The sequence below is a fragment of the Thermobia domestica genome, chromosome 11 (assembly GCF_964235325.1).
Source record: "Thermobia domestica chromosome 11, izTheDome1.hap1.1, whole genome shotgun sequence".
Taxonomy (NCBI): Eukaryota; Metazoa; Arthropoda; class Insecta; order Zygentoma; family Lepismatidae; genus Thermobia; species Thermobia domestica.
Window position 1 is genome coordinate 216,682,378 of NC_137464.1, and position 20,626 is coordinate 216,703,003.

The 20,626-nt window shown below is 36.7% G+C and overlaps 1 protein-coding gene across 2 annotated transcripts in view; it reads left to right on the plus strand.

The window, feature by feature from the left end:
* Positions 1 to 3,390: 3,390 nt before the first annotated feature.
* The window catches only part of LOC145663746 (uncharacterized), a 64,746-nt gene continuing 47,510 nt past the window's right edge, over positions 3,391 to 20,626 (plus strand). Inside the window, exons 1-2 of one of the 2 annotated variants that reach the window (XM_081729832.1) lie at positions 3,391 to 3,575; positions 15,905 to 15,996. In XM_081729832.1, the coding sequence (XP_081585958.1) occupies positions 15,922 to 15,996 (75 nt within the window). In that variant the 5' untranslated portion in view covers positions 3,391 to 3,575; positions 15,905 to 15,921. Of the gene's footprint in view, positions 3,576 to 15,904; positions 15,997 to 20,626 lie in introns of those variants that run through there. The other variant, XM_081729833.1, reaches the window with a different exon arrangement.

Consider the following 20,626-nt stretch of genomic DNA (forward strand, 5'->3'; position numbering starts at 1 on the left):
TCGTACAACGATAACGGTTAGATATGGGAAAACTAGTTTTATTTTTTTTCACACGAAAAACGAAATTACCTACATTTAACATAAAAATTAGGAATATAGAAATATAACAAAGAACAATAATAAGATGTTTTGGAGTAATCCTAGATTCTAAGCCTAACTGGACCTCTAATATAAAACAATTTAAATAGTAGTAAAATTAGTTAAATAACTAGTATCAATAAAAGTTAAAAGTTATAAACGTTGGAATACTAACTATGTGTTGTTACAAAACTTATAGAAGTAATGCATAAAAGTAAAAATGTTAAAAAATATTATATGGCAGCATATTCATAATCTCTTTTACTGAAGAAGCATGTAGTAAATTTAGCTAAAATTAAATACGAGTGTTAATTATTTTCTCACAGCCTTTGTGCACACCTCGTAATGCATTGTTTGAGGAAGCAAGTATTTTGCCTTTTGAGTTAGTAATTAAAAATGTTGGAATGTTATCACGTTTCGCATTTAGTACAACTATAATAATGAAGAACTCGAATCGATTAGAGTCGCTGGTTCAATATAAACATAAAAAAGAAAGCTAGAAATATAACTCGTTGGATTATTATATAAGTAAATTTCCTTGGGTATAGTATGTATACAGAAAATTTTATTATCTATCAAATTTGATATAATTCTATGTTTCTTGTTTTATGTTTCATCAATCTCCAAATATCTTCAACATTAATTCCAAAATATCCTTCATCTACTTTTAAATCCGCTATTTCCACCGTCTTTCACTGTATATGACTAGACACTATACATTCGCTATCACAAAAATCCACCTTTGTGTTTACAGATATATAAAATGTGGTCAATTTGTAGGAGCAGCAATTTTCTTTTCTCAATACAACATAATCCGTAAGTACAAACTTCCTACTAACACATTTTTTGAAAGTGAGGCATTTCCTATAAGTCAAGGGTTGATTTTAGCTATTGAAAATAACTATCAGTCTATTTGCTTCTGTTCAAATTCTTTGAGTGTGATAAAAGCATTAGAAGCAATAAACTGAGGTAAACAAGTAGTGTGGATACTAAACAATATACACTCATCCAAAAAGTACAAATTAAAACTACATTAGTCTTCTATGTGTGAACTATATCACATTCCGGGATAATGGAAAATTATATGGTAGACAATATATGCCAAGGAATCGTGAAATATTAAGCTTAACACAAAGATCAAGTTAGCGTATCATATTTTCTTCTCCCTCATGTAAAATTATTATAAAGATGAATTGGTAAAGAAGAATCACTTATCGCCAAGGTCCAGAGAAGCAATCAATTACAATAAATTGATAAATTAAACAGCTTGATTCAAATAATCTCCTTCTGAGGCTTATTAACTGGAATCGAAAAGATATTATTCAAATAATAAGGCTTAAACTCAATACTGCTGTCAGTAGGCAATAACTTTATTCATTGAAAAGATTGAACGCTGTTCTATGTATATGCTCCAAGCAGAAGGGAAATTTGGACTATATGATATTCCAATCTCATCTTTATTCAATTTAGAGATAATTGCGCTTCCTCCACTAAGCACAAGGACAAAGCAATCATCATGGGATGATGCTATCATCAAATAGCACTTCTCTTACCTAATGCACTCAACCAATAAGCTAGAGGACAAAGCCAGACAACTCGCAGCAGGCGATTGGCTTAAGGCCATACCATCTTCTTCGCTAGGACTCCATCTATCCAATGAAAGTTTCCGAATAGCTATAGCATTACGTTTAGGTGCAGAGATTTGCGTACCTCATAAATGTTTCGCTTGCACGAGCCCTGTAGATGAAAGAGGACTACACGGACTATCCTGTATAAAAAGTGCTGGTAGACACCCACGACATTCTATGGTTAACAAGTTAATGATGAGAGCTCTTATCTCAGCAGGGATACCATCAATATGAGAACCAACTGGAAGCAATCGGTCAGACGGCAGGAGACCTGATGAATTAACACTGATACCTTGGAAAAAAGGTAAAGCCTTGGTCTGGGACTTTACATACGCCGACACATTCGCTCCATCCAATATTTCTTTTTCATCGGTTCAAGCTGGTATCATAGCTAGTAGAAGGAAACAGAAAATAGAAACAAATATAGTAACCTAATTAACAAATACCAATTCGTAACTATATGTATGGGAACCAGTGGAGCTATGGGCAAAGAAGGTCTCAATTTTATCAAGAAAGTTGGTCAACGAAATGCTCTTCTAACGGGAGATAACAGAGCCAGTTCCTTTTTGACACAACGTATAAGCATGGCCGTACAAAGAAGCAATGTTGCCTCAATTCGGAATCAATTCAACTATACCACCAGAAAAAGAATTAGACGAAATCTTACTCCTATGAAAAATGCCTCAGTGAACAAACCCATACATGGAATAGATATGGAAGCATCTATCGAAATACACCATGTTTGATGGAATGAACTCCAAACAATGTGAAAAGGGAGTGTGCGATATTTCACCGCGAAGACTGAAATTGTCAGTCACATTCATTGGGAATTCCACATAACCTTTATTATGTTTAACAAACTTATTTATGTATACGGTCAACCTATGCATATATTCAGAGAAACAATGCCTACATTCTTGCATCTTCACTTCGTACATGATTTCTTTAATTCTCAATATGTTTTCTCTTAGTTAGTCAACTTATTTATGGTTACGGTCAACCTATGCATATATTCAGAGGAACAATGCCTACGTTCTTGCATCTTCACTTCGTACATGATTTCTTTAATTTTCAATACGTTTTCTCTTAGTTAGTCAAGTTATTTACGTATACGGTCAACCTATGCAAATATTCAGAGAAACAATGCCTACGTTCTTGCATCTTCACTTCGTACATGAATTCTTTAATTCTCAATACGTTCTCTCTTAGTTATTAATAGCTTGGATATTTACAAAATCATCCTTAGCAATATCTTAAGAAAAACAATGTAAATATTTAACTACAAATTAGGGTAAGCAAGTTCGAGTGAGAAAAAGTATAAAAACAAAAGGAAATGTGAACCGAAATCCCACTAAAAATAATGCTGTAAATATTTTAGAGTGGAATCAAGGTGGCAGCCAATCAGATAAGTACATGAGTGATATACTTTCATTTTTTTTAATTTTTACTTTTTAAATAATTTACTTTTAGACATTTTTTAATTTGATACAATCTTTAATCTACTTAGAATAATATGTATGGCGCCAATACCCTTGTTATTACTTACAATTTTTAATATTAGTAATTTTATTTGATACTGGCTATTAGGCCTTGTAGCAGGGTCATTTTGATTATACTTCGTATATTAACTTTTAAATCAATTCCAAAATTAAAACGATTTTAGTAGTATTTTCAACATGGCCGTATCGCTACGACCAGAACGATAAAAATCCAAGAATTTAGAGTAAAATACATTACTTTAACCATCTACTATGAACAAATATTTTATTTTATTTAGGTGCTGAATGTAACAGCGTAATTTTTAGTTCAGAGAAGAAGTAACTTAAGAGCAGAAAATAGTATAAGTTTATATTATAATGGCATGAGTAGGTAAGTATGTTAAAAATATAAGCATTACATACTTCTTAACTATAATGTTGAGCCTAAACCCTACCGCTCTTTCTCTATGAAATATCAAAGAAAGTTATGAGAAAGAATTGGGAACTGGTTTCTCTAGATGTAAATCAGGCTATTTTCGGCTACAAATTGCTTACTGATCAGGGCAAACTTTACAGTGCTCCAGCTGGAATTCTTTCTCAGACACGAGAAATTACACTCAGTTAATTTTAACAATGGGTTAACTGATGCGAATGTTGGCCCCGCAGGGAGAGAAACGAAGTTAAATTCCCGAAGTTTTATTATTTTTTCGAAAATTATGCCAAACCACTACGCTAATATAAGCTAACATAAAGTAACCTACCTAACCGAAACTAACCTAACCTAAACTGACCTAATGTGAACAGAAACTATCAAAATTATGACATTTTGTTTTAGAAAAAATAGCTGGACCTCATCTGCTAAACATTGTCCTCTTTTTGAGATATCCTCATTTAAATGTACCCATCGTCGCTGATGTGCTAGCTCTGTAAGAACGCAACTCCGAGGGCCCACCAGCTCTTTCTCTGTGTTGGATTGCAAGGACAGCATTCGTGCTTTCTTGTGGCAACTTAACACAGCTTATTTTGGTATAATCTGGGTAATAGTATACAACAGCTCCTCATCGTGTTCCGTACTCGAGGATAGTTCTTACTCTCGCACCACGTACAGAAATGGTGGTATGTCATGTACAAGTGGTAATAGTACACATAATAAACCCAGATCATGTTGTACTCACACTGGAATATGCAGTGTGAGTGCACCGTGATCTGCGTTTCTTATGTGTGCTATTACAACTTCTACATGAAATACCATCACGTTTGTACGTAATGCAACAGTAAGAACTATCCACGGGCACAAGACATGCAATATGCGTTCAAGTACCTCCTCCCCCACACACATAGTGAAATATAAAGTACAAGGGCACTACAGAGGCGCACATAAAGTGCACCGTACTCGAGGATAATTCTAACTCTTGCACCACGTACAGAAATGGTGGTATGTCATGTACAAGTTTCAGTCGATAAGTAAATGAAAGTCGCTTTGTTACCCCATTTTCAAGTTCCTAAATCCTCAATGAATAATCCGTAAAAACCTGAACTTCATGAGTCCTCGGGAAATGATGAGGACCTGTTGTATACTATATCCTAACTTCGCTTATTTCTATTAATATTAAGTTAGTTCAGGTTACTTTAGGTTAAGTTAGGTTAGATTTGGTTAGGTTATGTTAGGTCTAAGTACTTGCATTTTCAATTTCTTCCGTAAACTTTGCATTTTTTCGTACTTCTGGACCTCGTCTGCTAAACATTTACGAAAGAGAAAAAAAAAAACACCTTTATTATTTCACTGATATTTTAACAGTACATCAGAGATGTCCGCAATTTGAAGTTACTCATTTCGAATACCATCGTTGTTGTTAGTTTTTAACTTCATGCAGTCTTAAATATTTCATATTACCTTCTTAAAATAACATATGTTCTTCTGCAAGATTAATACTTACATAACTGGCAAGATCCACTATTTCATTCACTACTCTTGTCAAACAAAATGATGATTCGTTCCTTAAATTTTACAGTTTTATTTTGTATTATAATAGTACAGTAGGTACTCGGTATCGAAAGACGTATTTATATAACATAAATTTCTGTTGGGCACGGATATGTAAACCATTAAATAATAAAGGAGAAAACTAATGTAAATTTAAGTGATATTCCTCAGAATAACGAGTAACACCAATTCAAGAGGATATCAAATTTGATATTCGCTCACCAATTATCTTCTGCGCAGGGTCGGACTGGCTATTAGATAGTCCCAGCGGCTGACATATTGAGTTAACGCCGAATTCTCAATCCTCCCCCAACCACCATTACCCCAACTGCCCATTGTTTTCCCACAATAAAAGCAAACTATTATCTTAGATAAAGCACAATATTCTTTAGTAGCCATACAATACATTATACTACAAAAATCATAATATGAAACCAGGATATACAACAATATTTACGGAAATGCGGGTGATCTTCCTAGGCCAAGAAACTAAATTATCAAGAATTGTATTGTCAGGCTACTATATTTTCGGTTCCCTTTTAGGGGAGAGGGGGGTACATTTGAACAGGGGGTACCTTTGAACATTTAAGATAACAGGCTAGAAATAATAGCATATCTGGTGGTTTCAAAATTTTTAGTTTGGCAAAACTGCGTTGCATGACGGTCAACTGTTATCTGCAATTTTAATGTAACTGTTGATGAACAGCAGTACTTTGTTACATTTGTGGGGTGAAAAGTTGGAATTTTTGTGAAGTTTTGTAAGATTTTTGACAGAAGCCTGTGTTTTGATATTATCTGCCATTCATTGCAGAAGCAAGTACATTAATTTACTTATCCAATGTTGCCCTTTGTATTTCACAATAGCTTGTACTATCTGGGTATTATCAAATTCTGCTTGATCATGCCGGTTGGGGCAGCTTTGAACAAAAATTAGGGGGCACATTTGAACATTGTTCTACCTATGCCCCCTGCGCCCTTGCACAGAATGACAAGATCAAACAAAGTACTCTATTTTATGGCAAATATAATGTATATTATATTTAGCTTTTTCTACAGTTCTATAAGGAAATTTACTGGGTGTTTGGAAGCAAAAACGAATATTCGAAAACAGATGTTCAAATGTAACCCCCTCTCCCCTATATTCCGCAATAGGAAGCGTGTTGGATTTCACTATTGTTTTTGCTTGCACCGATATAACTCTGAAGGTGGCATGCCCCATTCTTACTTAGGGGACGTGAGTTGCAATAAAATTTTAATGAAATGATCAAAGAGCCTGATATATGTAGGGTTGCCACCGTGACTGTTCACAAGAATATTGGTTGTCGCACACGTCTTCCACATTTTTCTCTTCCCCCTGACCTTCTCTATTAAAATTTTCATTTAGACTCCATTTGATTCGGCCCCTGTCTGGGCGGCGATGGCCGCCTAGCCACCGTGGCCAGTCCGGGACTACTTCGACCCTTCTGCAAAGATTTGAACTAGGAGACGTGGAAATTACACCAATTAAGGAGAGATAAAGTTGAGGAGGTTACCAGACTATTTTTGATAAATAAAATAAGTATATTAAGTCTTCATGACTCATTTTGTTTTTGTATTAGTATAGTGCCATGCCGTGGGGGAAGGCGAACGGTGCGACGGCCCCGGGCGCCGAAGCAAGGGGGCGAAAAAATTCAAAAGGAAAAAGAATAGGAAAAAAGCTTGGAATATATGTATGGGGGGCGCCGTCGTATACTCTCGCTCCGGGCGCTGATTTTCCATGTCACGGCCCTGCATTAGTATACATAATGTTTAGGGAACATCACATACTAATACTTCGAATAGTGATTGCTAAAGTGCCTTCTGTGCCCTCAAATCTCTACTATTGCCTGATTCCTCGTGCTCCAGTTCGAATACTTTGCAATGACTTACGAAATGAATACCGTCGAGCTAATGTACTTAATAAATATCGAAATGCACTAGAAACATACATGTAATTAAGATATTAGATGCTGATCTTTTTCAGAAAGTGAGAACTATATCTACAAGTATGTTTCCATAAACTTACCTATAGCAAGTAAGAATTGAAACCAGCTAAATGCAAAGCATTGGTTGGTGATAAAGAAAATCATTATATTTATTGCTATTTTTAGCTGCTTCCCTCATCGTACTAAATATGTATCATGTCGCCTAGTGTAAATCATTTGTAAAAGTATGGAGAGACTAAGTGATAAAATTTCATTTAAAAGTAACGTTTTAGTCGTATTTGTAGTGATGAACTTAGGTTAGGTTAGGTCAGTTTTAATGTTTCATTTTTTTTAATTCTTAATAATGAGAAAACAAAATTAAGTAATTATTTTTTCTAAGTGTTAATTTAACCCCAGACTTGAAGGCAACGTTTGGTAGCTGGAGCTACGTTTGCTAAGAATTCATTTCTCAACACTGATGCTAGGAAACCTCCCCAGGTCCGAATAGCATGTCACTTGGATGTCACTTACTTCTAGCAATCATCTAATAAATGGTAGTAATACTTTGTCTTTTAAAAGAAATTAACAAATACATCTATATGATAAATTATCTCGACTTGCAGAGCACATTTTTCAAGATGGTGTTCTGTAATCTATAAATATTTTGTTGAAATTTTTCGAGTTGCCTACGATTCGTTCAAGGTTAGGTGAGATGACATTTGGACCTGCGGAGGTTTCTTAGCATCAGTCTTGAGCAATGAATTCATAACCAATGGTAGCTCCAGCTACCAAGATTCGCCTTCAGGTTTGAGAAGGTTAAAAAGAAAACGCTCGCAGCAGCAAATTATAGTTTTTGAAGAAAGATAAAAAAACAATAATCTTTAATACATTTTTTGTTATTAAAAAATATAATTTGCTTGATAGTAAAGGTTTACTTTAAGATTTATGTTGACTTCAAAGTACATATTTGTTTGAGCATAGTCAGAATTTGGCAAACTTATATGAGAAATTTATTAGTCGGTAACGAAACTTACACATTCATGTGAAGTTACTTCACAAGCTTTAATCTTTCATACGCAAGAATATTGAAAGTATTGTTTCCTGGAACCACAATTGAATCGATGAGTTGGAAAACTAATCATCTCCATATTTTGACGCAATTGATTTTTTGTAACACTTTCCAGTTCAACTGATGTGAACACACATTTATGATGAAAACAAGCCATCTTCTCCCACTGGTTATAAGAAGATATTGAAATCTCCCTTTAGTTTCAAAATATGATGTATTCTGAATATGAATGTACTTTTTTTTTGCCTATCCTATAAAATGGAGATGACTGGTTTTCGAACTCAACGATTCAGTTGTATTCCATAAGATTAAACATCAATTATTATCTGTTACTGTACAAAGTTGTACGAGATTGATTTTGACTCATGTGTGTACCATGAAAATCCAAAGTCATAAAAAAATTTTATTATATGCAAAGCTACTGAGAAATTACTAACTTTATGTTGGTAGTTCTGTTTATTATGGTGGAATCATCAACATATGAAATTGTGCACAAAAAAAGTGCATCGCAGGGAGATGGCAGTGATTATGCAGCTTTAAGCTAAGCAAACTTAATCTAATGTTGGTTGGTGCATGTAGTCAAACAGAGTTATTTTTTCGCAAAATTTAAATCCCTGAAACGTGTTGGTGATAGTTATGTGGTAGAAGTTTATGCCAAGTGATTTACAGGCTTATACTTGTGGACTGAAAAGAAAGATGTGAACTACAATTACATAACGTGCTCTCAAATTACTTTAGAAGTTAATGTTGTTAATTAACACAAAGTGAGATCATCATTTGTGCTGGGAATACTCAGGCCCGGTCGATTCAAAGGCGCAATATCAGTTTGAACAAAGGCATATAAATAAATTAAATTATAAAACACTAATTTGTAGAATGATATATACACATTCTTATCAATTTAACAGAATCGCCTAAAGGAAAGTGCAGCTTACTACATTGATCTTAATGAAGCCCCGGTGCTACGTTAAATGGAGCCATATGTGTCGTGAAATAGTACCAAGTAGAATATTATACGATTGATCTTGAAGTGTGCCACATAACCCCATGAAAGAGGATGAAGGCTAAAGTCTGCGCGGAATTGTGTCTCCGAAACGGACCACACAGTTATGTTCAAGTTCGGTGAATTGGTAGGACAAGGAAGACGTTGAACTTCAATCCGATCAGCCTGGATCAGCCTGGAAGGACTCAAACCACCTCGCAAACAGCTGCAACTGTTTACATGGACGCATTATCATACTGAAATATGGAGTGATCGCCTGAATAAACATCTGGGTCATAGGATCCACATGGTTTTCTAAAATTGTAACATAATGACAGACAAATGATGCAACCGGTAAGTTACATTCTGGGGTATTGATAATTGGGTTACTGAAAACCAAGATATTGCAGCCTATAGAATCAAACAGCCTTCTACATGTTGTTCGGTTGCGTGGAGTTCCTGCGGATCATATGCTAATTTGGGCGTCTGCTACACATAAACATTGAAATAAGCTAATGATGGCTCATCCGACCATACCATCGTTTCCAGTCATCAGCGGTCCATGTTACATGTTATCGGCACCATTGGTGTCGTGTTAAAGCGGTGTAGTCCTTTATTAGCAGCTTTACCACTGATACTCGACCCCGTGTCTCAATGACATGCAACTCATCGCTCATTGTCATTGTCGGCACAGACTGTGGAGGTCTGGCTTTAGTTCCTTCGTCACTTGCAATGCACTTGCACGACAACTCTGAATGATAATCTACTTTAACGTTCGGCAGGACGTGTCGCTGAGGGTTATCTTTTGACTACTATTCCTCTTCGCTGATATGGCTTTGCCATGAGTTTCGTAAGCTGTCATCACTTTGGACCCTATCCTTCGCGACACACTTAACAACTCGCAACTCAAACGAGCGCCAACGATTTACCCTGTTTGGATATCAGAGAGGTCGACTTTTCTATACTGCACATGCACATCTTCTGGTCAGTTCACTGCACACTGCTCTTCTATTATTACTTATGTAGTATTTAATACAAAGTTTGCTCTAACAAACCAACAGCAACAGCACGGCGTTGCGGTCGTCGCCTGACAGTTGCGAACCTAGATATTTGAACGTGTTGCCAATTCCATGTGAGTGATATTTGGTTTTGTGGAACGGAGGGCGCGATATCATTCACAGCATATGCATATATGTGACAGGTATAGAAGTCCATAAATTATGAGATGATAAGGCATAATGAAAAATGAAAGATCACCACCGCGCATCATGGATGCAGGATATGTTACTGCAGAATGGTATAGTACCGGGATCCCGGAAGAATAACTTCGCCATTTAAGTGGTGCAGTGGGTCTTGACTTCGTTTACGAGGATCAACGCCTGACCTCAGAGAAGTTCAAATTTACAGATACTGGAGAATGAAGACATCGTATGAATTAGCCAGCATTTCCCTAGATCTTAATCCCATACAAGATATCTGAGATGCTATCGGAAGCCGAATTAAACAGAGAATAAACCATCCCGGACTTCCATCTTCTCTAAACTGCCGTTATATATATTACGGGAATAAGATATATTACCCCAGGCTCTCTTGAACACTCTTATTCACAGCATGCCACCTTTATAAGATGCTGTACTGTCCGAGATAGACATATACCCTAGTGATGTGATCTGAATTCTCTGCGCTCATGACAACTTGACAACTTACATTTCATGTCCTTTCTACCTCTCCCCGCTAGTTCTCAGTCTAGTGTGTGCGCCTTTGGTGCACTGGGTCCCGAATTCGATTCCTTGTAGGAGAGCCTTCAAAGAGACGCTAACCAATTCATATATTCTCCCCATATTACTTTGCATCTTCTTTTCTGGTTTATCATGTTCTGATGCTTTGCATGAGGGAAGTCAATAAAACTAGACTGTCTGTACTAATATATTGGACACTTGATCTACATAGATCACACTGTGAAAAATTTAGAGCCAACATATGTTTCCTAGTAACTACCCAGAAGAATGCTTCAATTGTTGATTATGATATAAGGGTAGTAAAATACAATAGTTTTTTTTTAATGTAGATTATTAAGTGTGATATAACATTCGGGGTAGTAACTGTAACTTCGTGACGTTCATTTAGACAGCCCCCCGCTCACCTCTTCCGAATTTTACCAAAACAGTCTCAAGCGTTTGTGCACAAAGCAATTTTAAGGTATCCAAAAATTAATTTCGGTAGCTGTCTAAAGGGTATCCTCCCCACTCTCGCTGATTGCCGTCGAAAGGGTCTCAATCGTTAGTGCACTGTTTGTGTACGTTTGAGTTCAAGAAGCAAGTAAGATTTTATCGTATCTCTTTTGAGCACCAGGTCTCTAAATCGTTAATTGGCGTCTAAATAGATTGGGTTAGGTTTCGGGTCGTGGATCGAGGAAAGAAGGACTGAAAAGATTGAAAATAAACTTGAAGAATCAATAGATCCTCAGTCTTAGATTAAAAGCCAAAAAAAGAAACATCTAGGGGAGGGCGGGGCAAGTAGTGAGAAAGCAGATATATTCTCTTCTGTGAAGTGGTAACGATGAGTGACGCCACTGCAAATTTCAGAGCTTGGTGCGCAGTAATCGAAGTGAAGTTGGAAGCAACACATCGTCGTGCGTTGATACTGCAGTAAATGTAGTGCTTTTAGTACATAATTCCTAACAATGTAGGGAATTTTTTGGGAGAATATCAGCTGAAGCTTATGGTGAGGTAAGTAAAAATAATTATTATATCTTGAGGCAATAGTGTTTCCTACATTAGTTCATATGATGTGTTGGAAGCAATAGGTTGTTGTTTTAGTTCGTCACACTGTGAAACAAAGAAAGGGAGGAATGGGACCTGTTGTGACATTGTTACAACTTACCCCACCTGTAAACTTATGTTCCATTTTTGTTTCATTTCCAGAGATAGTTCGTAATTATAAACGTAAAACAAAGAGAGCTAAATCAACTGTGGAGGACTATGAAAAAGCTGCGAATCAAGTGGTATAAGGTACATACAGCTTAAGTAAAGCACAAGAAATCTTCCATGTAAACAGAAGGTCCCTGCTTAGATATATGAAGAAGAAGAACAACCAAAATCATGCTGTCACTATGGGATACGTATGGTTTTCTCAGAACATGAAGAAAAAGAGTTGTGCGATTATGCACTGTCAGCTTCCAAGCTATTTTATAGGATTGGTCTTTCTAAACTAAGAAGTTTAGACAGAGCAATTAAATAAAGAAAAAAGTTAAAAGTAAGAAATTTAGAAGACTGAAACTACAGGCACTGGAAAAGAACAACGCAGAAGAAATCCTGTATTAGATGACTCCGAGTCTTCTGAAGATGATGATTGTTTTTGCTTAGTGTATTTTAAACCCTTCAGCAAATCAGCAAATGGAGATGAATCCGTTCACTGCTTGGGCGATCCCTATTACGTTTGCCTTAATTGCCAGTCTGGTGCTTAAATTCAGATTAAGTTTTCATTGGCCTAGCTCAGTTTGCCTAAAATCAGCCTGTATATTCGGAATTTTTAAAAGATAAGGTTTCATAATAATATGTCCTTGAGTTATTTTTTAAAACTTATATTATTCACACAATCGTTTTAAATTCTGGATTTTACTTGTATACTAAACTGTAATTGGATTTAGTTTTTCTTTTAAAAGTCAATATTCAACCTTTAAAGAATAATCAGTTTATTTTGCAAGATCCACTTTGTTGGGGTATTCTTTTAAAAGTATTCATTGGTTTACATTTTTATTTGGAACAAACAGATTTTGTTTCAATAAATAGTATATTACAGTGGTATATACTAATGTCAATCCTTTATAAATGTTGCCACTACCTGCCCCATAGAGGGGCATGTTGTGCCAAATGATATGGTTGTGTATGAAAATAATTTACTGTAAAACGATTGAGTCAATCCCGAGATTTTTATGTTTGGCGAATGCGGAAGATCTAAGCTGTAGTGAGCAAGTGTTACTATTTTAGAAATAAATTTTGTTAAGAAGTTACAAGGTTGTAAGTAAAAACTAGCCCCGCTTTCCATATTCACGTATATAACAACTGGACGGAAGGCAATACTAAGGCTAGCTTTAGACGGAAGCATTTCTCGTAGCAAAAATCGTATCATCGATATCCTACCGTGTAAAGTAGCAAATGCTATAGCATTTCCCATGTCATGGCATATCCTATAGCATTTCTTGTCGACAGTACCTGCTCTATTTCGTAGCATTTTCCACAGAATTTCTGCTCTGATTGCAGCGCCGTAGTGTGTTAAAAGGAAGCGAAAGATTGTGTGTCAAATATCCATGCTCTTTGTTTTGTGTGGGAAATTGAATTGTAATAAAGAAAAATGAGGGAGTAGGGATACTATTATTATGTTGATTAAAAATTATGAGGAACATCCTTGTTTGTACAAAGTTAAAAGCGTACAGTTTCACCATACGAATCCACACAGAAATTCATTAAAAAAAAAAAACTTTTCGTTTCATTTATTGTACCTTCAGCAATCATTTCTGAGGTGTGCTCTTGCATTCTCCGGTGCAGGTTCACTTTAACATGTGGCAACGTGTAGTTTTGCTATACGGATCCATGTAGTAGTAGTAGGAGGAGGACGAGGAGTAAGTAGTAGTAGGAGTAGGAGTAGTAGTAGTAGGAGGAGGAGGAGGAGGAGTAATAGTAGTAGTGGTAGTAGTAGTAGGAGGAGTAGGAGGAGTAAGTAGTAGTAAGAGTAGAAGTAAGAGTACTTAGTAACAGTAGCAGTAGGTGCAGTAACAGTAATAGTAGTAGTAGTAGTAGGAGGAGGAGGAGGAGGAGGAGTAGGAAGGGGGAGTAGTAGTAGTTGGAATAGGAGTAGGAGTAGTAGTAGTAGTAGTAGTAGTGGGAACGGGTTAGAAGCCCCGAAGGGGTTGGTTGGCTTCTGTTCTCGATACAAAATGGGGAAATTACAGACTTGCCAAAATTTTATGGCAGCTTATTGAAGATTACGTGCATTTCAGGTTCGACTTTAATTTCTATATATCTACGTAAATACGCATTTCAGATGTAAGTGCACGCCATATTTCCATTACTTATACACTACTTTATTAAAATATTAGAAATTTCTTCTGTAAATTTTAAAATCTATGGATCTGTATAGTATAACTGTACCGTTAAAAGCCTTTCTATCATAATAAGCGTATGCGAAAAAGGGCTTTAGAAGAAATAGTGACTGAAATGTCTGTTTTTAGTTTTGGAGCCATAATTGCGCTCTTCTGCAGTGATTTGTTTCCTACGTCACGACAAAATGCTTATAAAAATGCTACCGTGTAAAAGCACAATATACTTTTGATGCCATAAAATATTATACGAGATTTTTGGCAGCACATCTGCTACGAGAAATGCTACGATAAATGCTTTCGTCTAAAACTAGCCTAAAAGAAATTGTCATGATAAAAAAAAAAAAAACTTACAGAATTTACTCTCCTTGAGGCACTGAAAAGAATAATAATTTTTTATTTTTTATTTCGCCATTTTTCAGACATAGATGGCGCATATTCCCCATGTAATACCATAGTTCTGCTCTTAGGTCTAGCGTAGAGGGAGTGAGATGATTGGAACCAACCTGCACGATCCATATTCTTCGGCTTACAATTAAAAAATTGTAATTTATATTTTTACATATACAAGAAGGACAGGAGTCATAATCCATAAAATTTATTCGAATGAACCAACCATAGTATTACATGAGGGAAATATGGTCCCGCTGCTCTCGTCAAATAAGGGAAGAAAAATTTTAAATTATCTTATTTTTCAGATCATCCTGGATAGTAAATTCTGTAAATTTTGTTATATTCGGATACGTTTCATGAATTATATCACCTGTCCACTTATATTTATAACTAGATCAGTGTATTAATAGTATTACTATTACCTTGTTTTAAGTTGTAGCCCGAAGAGCTATGAATCCTATTATACAAGTTTGATTTCAAACGTAACAGATATTTTCTGCTAGAACCAAGAGTCGAATTATGACATTATAAAGGGGAATAGACCCTCTGTCTTCCCTCTAAATAGGATAAGAAAAATTAAGAAATATTGTTTATCATCGAGAGCAAATTCTATAAGTTTTGTGTGATTATGAAAATTTTATGGAGCATGGCCCTGTCCTCCTTTCTGTACATAACTAAATAAGTTTATTTTTCGGGTTTTAATTGTAGGACTAAAGAGTAGGAGTAAGGTTTTAATCGTAGGCCTATGGATCCTGCAAGTTTGGCTTAAATCTTTGCAGTCCTTCTAAGCTAAACCCAAGAGCCGAAACTCTAACCGGAACCCTTTGGTTGTCAATCGGTAGGTTTGGGGAAGTTGGTGCCAAAAGGAGATACACAAAAAACTCACACTTTCTTTTGTACACAAACGAGAATTTTGCGTGCACAAAAGTGCGCAAACATGCACTAACGATTGAAACCACATTCCTACCAATCGGCGTTGGTAGGAGACTGACATCTAAACGTGATACGCAAAAATATCACTTTTCCTGTTGCGTACAAAAAAAAAAAAGCGTACAAACAGTGCACTAACAATTGAAACTATTTTGATATCCATGAGTTTAAACAGCCCCTCAAATTAAATTCTGAATACCTTAAAATTGCTTTGTGCATAAACGATGCACAAGCGTTTGAGACAATATTGATACACTTCGGAAGAAATGGAGGAAATGGGGACTGTCTAAACGGACGTAACTTCTTGTTGTCTATTTCCAGGGCATGTGACCCTGAAGATGCCATTATTAAAAGACAGTGTTTGTGGCTGCACTCTGAAGAAAGGAAGCGGCATCGTGAGTGGTATCAATGGTGTTAGTATTTTGGATACTACTAGTTTAGTATTGTTTTTCTCTCTTTTTTTTTTTTTTTTTTTTTTTTGGTTGCTAAAATTTTAAAGTAAAAATTAACTTTTTTCGATTCAGGATCTTTGACTATTTTGGCCCTTACAGATTTTCAACCCTCTTTTGGTGTTTGTGTAATAAAGACCATTATTTACAGGGTTTGGTGGAAAGTAGTAGGACATGTTTTTCCCGCCAAAACGTAGAGAAGGAGGGGGATGTAACTGCTCTGCTTGAGTGGTGGGGGGTCTTAGCTACCAGCGCACCAGTCGCCGGTCGTCTTCAAGCATTCATGGAGTATACACAGAATTTAAGGTTAAACAATTTCAAGGTGCCTTGTCATCTCGACAGTGTTGCCACAGTTCTAGCTCTGGAGTGGGCTGAAAAATAGTACCAAATTGAAACAAAAAGGGCTGAATTCATTATTTTATACCAGTGTAATACATGGCTTTGTAAGACGGAACAAAAGGAAGTTAAGTTCTAGAACACTCGTCCCCCTCTACCCAGAGTCCAAATCAAGAAAGTGCTCTTTTTTAAAATATCTAAACAGGAGGACCCCGAACAACCGTGGAAGAATATGAATTTTTTCTTGCACGTAGGAAGTAAAACAGAGGCCGCATATTGAAAGGGAAAACAGTTATCTTGTTTACGTATTGTAAGGAAACCAAACGCGCCTCTGTTTAAACTGACAAATAAACCAAAACCATTTGGTATTAGGACCATAACAAGGCCATATATGAAACCAAGAACAAATGAATCATCTGCAAGTTCGTGTTATAACCAGTGCGTTATTATGAATTTTCCACACAAAATTCGTGGCGTTATGCGGGACAACGTCACAGAATGAACGTTCAACAGGATTTTTTAAGAGTCCAATCCACAGTGACAAGTATTTGTTAAATGGTGCTGAATTGGGTAGAATTGTACCAACTTTTTCACAAAAGGGGGTGAAAATGCCAGCGTGGTACCAACGGGCCGATGAATGACAAAAAGGGCTGAATTTGGTACAATTGTACCAAGTGTGGCAACACTGCATCTCGACAAAGAAGTGGTTCGCAAAGAGTTTGTACCGCATGGTCAGACTGTCAGACTAGAAGTAGGGAGAAATTCAAAAGAACCAACTGTAAAATCACAAAAACCTTAATTTTTAAAATTTGTTCTCAATATTTTGAACGGTATGTCCTCTAGGTGAACTAAAAACGGAACGAACAGATGTACAGATGTCAAAAAATAACTTTTTCGGTATTTATAAGCTATGAAACGTTTAAATCCGTGGAAATTTCGGATTCAATTTTTTTCACGACCACCATACATTTTTCTCTTCTTTCGTAGCTTGAAAGTAAAATTAAAAACATTTTTTCCTGAACTTTCTACATATATTTGCAAAGTGTATTACTTACATTAATTAAATTAAATTAAATCTTACAATCAGTATATGGTTACTGATTACTGCACAAATGCAACTTTGTATACCTAAAGTGAAAGAAAAAAAGTCATACGTCTACTTTCCGACTCTCATAGCAGTGAAGCAACATGTAAAGAGTCTATGCTACATAGGAGGCGTAGTGGCCAATAGTCTTATCAAGGTGTCTAGTAACACCTGCTGCTCAAAGGCACGTCCGCCTCGGAATACCATGCAAAAACAAAAGTTGACTTTCGTTGGGTACTCGTGACGTACGCAATTATTGTGATAAGCTTTGGTGATTATTAAAGTAATTTTTATCGAACTGGGACCGTAATATTTAATTATATATGTGTGTTACAAAAATTGCATTACGAAATAAAGAATAATAATTTAAGACAGTACTTTTAATCAATCACGCTCTAGGCTCTAAAGGGTAAAATGCCTGTAACACTGTAAATGTACGCTAGAATACACCAAATCCAATATTTTCAGTTTAAAATCAAATTTAACATGAATGTTGTTAAGAAGTGTTCTTGATTTTGCCAGATTTATTCTGAGTTATTCGGAGGGAGTACATCCGATTGCTTTGGCAACGTCACCGGCTGCATATTTGCGGATCCCGAACGTTTCAGGTATCCTCTGATCTTATTGGCCGATACACATAGGACATCAAGAGTCATTACATATATATATATCAAAAAGTAAACTGTAAATGCTGTCGGCCTTTGTAGGTCAGAGTGCCTTCCACGCTGGTCTAGTGACTAGCACGTGCGCCTTTGGTGTATGAGGTAGAGACCTGCACGGGCCGGGGGCCTGGGCGGGCTGACTCTGTTATTTCTTTGGGCCGGGCCGGGCTTGGGCGGGCCGACACTGTTATTTCTTTGGGCCGGGCCGGGCTTGGGTTGGCCGACACTGATTTTAGGTCGGGCTGAGCTGGGGCCGATCAATTACAATTCTTTAATAATTATTGACTTTCGTTAAACGATAATTGGAATAAAGCCAAACGTTGAAGAAGTGTAAAATGTTACAAAGAATGCAATAGCTATTTACAGTTTGTGTTGCTTAGCGGCTCCACTTTCACTATAGAGGATTGCACGCATTATGCGGTAAATTGAGCTCTGACCTTGACCTTCACTGAGGGGTGGCAATGTTTTGCCTGTCGCTAAACAATATTGCCATCTTCACTTTATGCTAAAAATGAATTGAGTTAGATTTTTGTTACAGAGAATGGAGTTTTTGTTCTCTCGATGACAGGCAAAGTTCTAGGAGGCAATGGTACCATTCGGGAGGCAAGCATCAGGTTGTAAACCAGAGTTTAGAAAATTTTTCTGAGGTTAAGTCAAATTTAGTACTAAATTTTGAGAAAGATTGGGGCTCGAGCTAATTTTTTAAAAACTTTATCGGACCGGAGTCGGGCCAAAAACTTTTAAAATTTATCGGGCCCGGACCGGGTTTGGGCCAAGAATTTTAAAAAACTTACCGGGCCGGGCCGGGCCTAGGTACGTTCGGGCTGGATTGGGCTCGGGCCGAAAAATTCGGCCCATGCAGGTAGTATGAGGTCCCCGGTTAGATTCCCGGTGGGAGAGCCTGTGCATTTTTTTTACTGTTCTCACTGTTTCTGTGTTCGTGCCCCCCATGATCTCTGAGTGCCCTCCGGAGCGGACCAAAATAATACGTCTATGATATAATAATAATTAGAATTTTACCAGCGGTGGCCCCTGACTACTAAGAGTCCTCCCCCCGAAACATTTTTTTCTGAAAGAACGATTGGCCTCAAATCTGCTACAAGGCTCAAGATTCTGGTTCGTTGTCCTGGGTGTTGCTTGTGGTGAAGTTTCGGGCCTCGACCTATCCATTCTATGTGCATTGCACTCCGGGATATACTTGAACCTGAACCCACAAAGGGCGAGTGATGTATATATCTCCTGAAAACTTGGGTCAATGTAAGATCAAAACCAGTTATCAAAATTAAGGAGGTCTCATGCATTCCGCTTGGGGTTAGCACTTTACTAATTGTTATTAAAATCTTTAAGCGTATCCAAAAAGTCCGTTGCAACCCCGAAAAATCTGAAACGCTGAATCAGATACGAAAACACAAAAATATGTCTTTCATAATTTCAAAAGTACAACGTATCAAAGTAAAATAAATTGTCCCAGGGTCCCCCGCAGGATCCCGGACGGGGTCCAACTCAAAATTTTTAAATTTAAAGGGTGTTCAACTTGCATATCAACTTTGCAATGAAGATTGTTTTGATAGTTTGACCCAACGCTATTCTGCATAGGCTTATAGTACGGTCTAGACTTAATTTATGTTTTTCAATTTAACACCAATTTTCATACGATATGAAAGTTGATCCCCCTTTCCACTTAAACATTTTGAGTTGGGCCCCGTCCGGGACCCTGCGAGGGACCTGGGACAATTTATTTTACTTTGATACGTTGTACTTTTGATGATGAAAGACATGTTTTTCTGTTTTCATATCTGTCTCACTGTTTCAGATCTTTCGGGATTGCAACGGACTTTATGGACACGCTTATAGATTTTAATATCAATGAGTAAAGTGCTGTCCATAAGCGGAGTGTATGAGACCTCCCCAATTTTGGTAACCGGTTTTGATGTTACCTTGATCCAAGCTTTCAGGAAATATATACATCACCTCCATTTTGTGGGTTCAGGTTCAAGTACATCCCTAGTTAGTGGTGAGTGCTCACCATGTTTGTGCGATCCTGATTAAAATAGCACATTACAATAAAGAAGCAAATAAAGATGATGGGGATAAAATAAATGCAAGACTTGGTCTAGCTTACCACTGTTCCCGGTTCCATGGTCTCTACTATCACAAGCGACTTGCACGTTACTACGAATATACGTTTTAATTCTTTTTTTTATTTATTTCCGAGCATTGAAATATTACCTTAATTTCCTAGAAAAGTTATTTTAACTAGGCAACTTCGTAGTAATGTAACTTTACACTCTATGATTCAGGGGCAGATCTAGGAGGGAGACAACCGCCCCCCAGAAGAGGAATCTTTCTTATTTTTATAAATAAAACCCATCACGAGTTTGCATCTCTCAAAAGTAACTCTAAGACGCAGTATTACAACCCACCGACCCCCAGAAGTCCGTCCTGGATTCGCCCCTGCTATGATTCCTGTAAGTTTTCAAAAAAGAATAATTGAAAATACAACTGATAATCA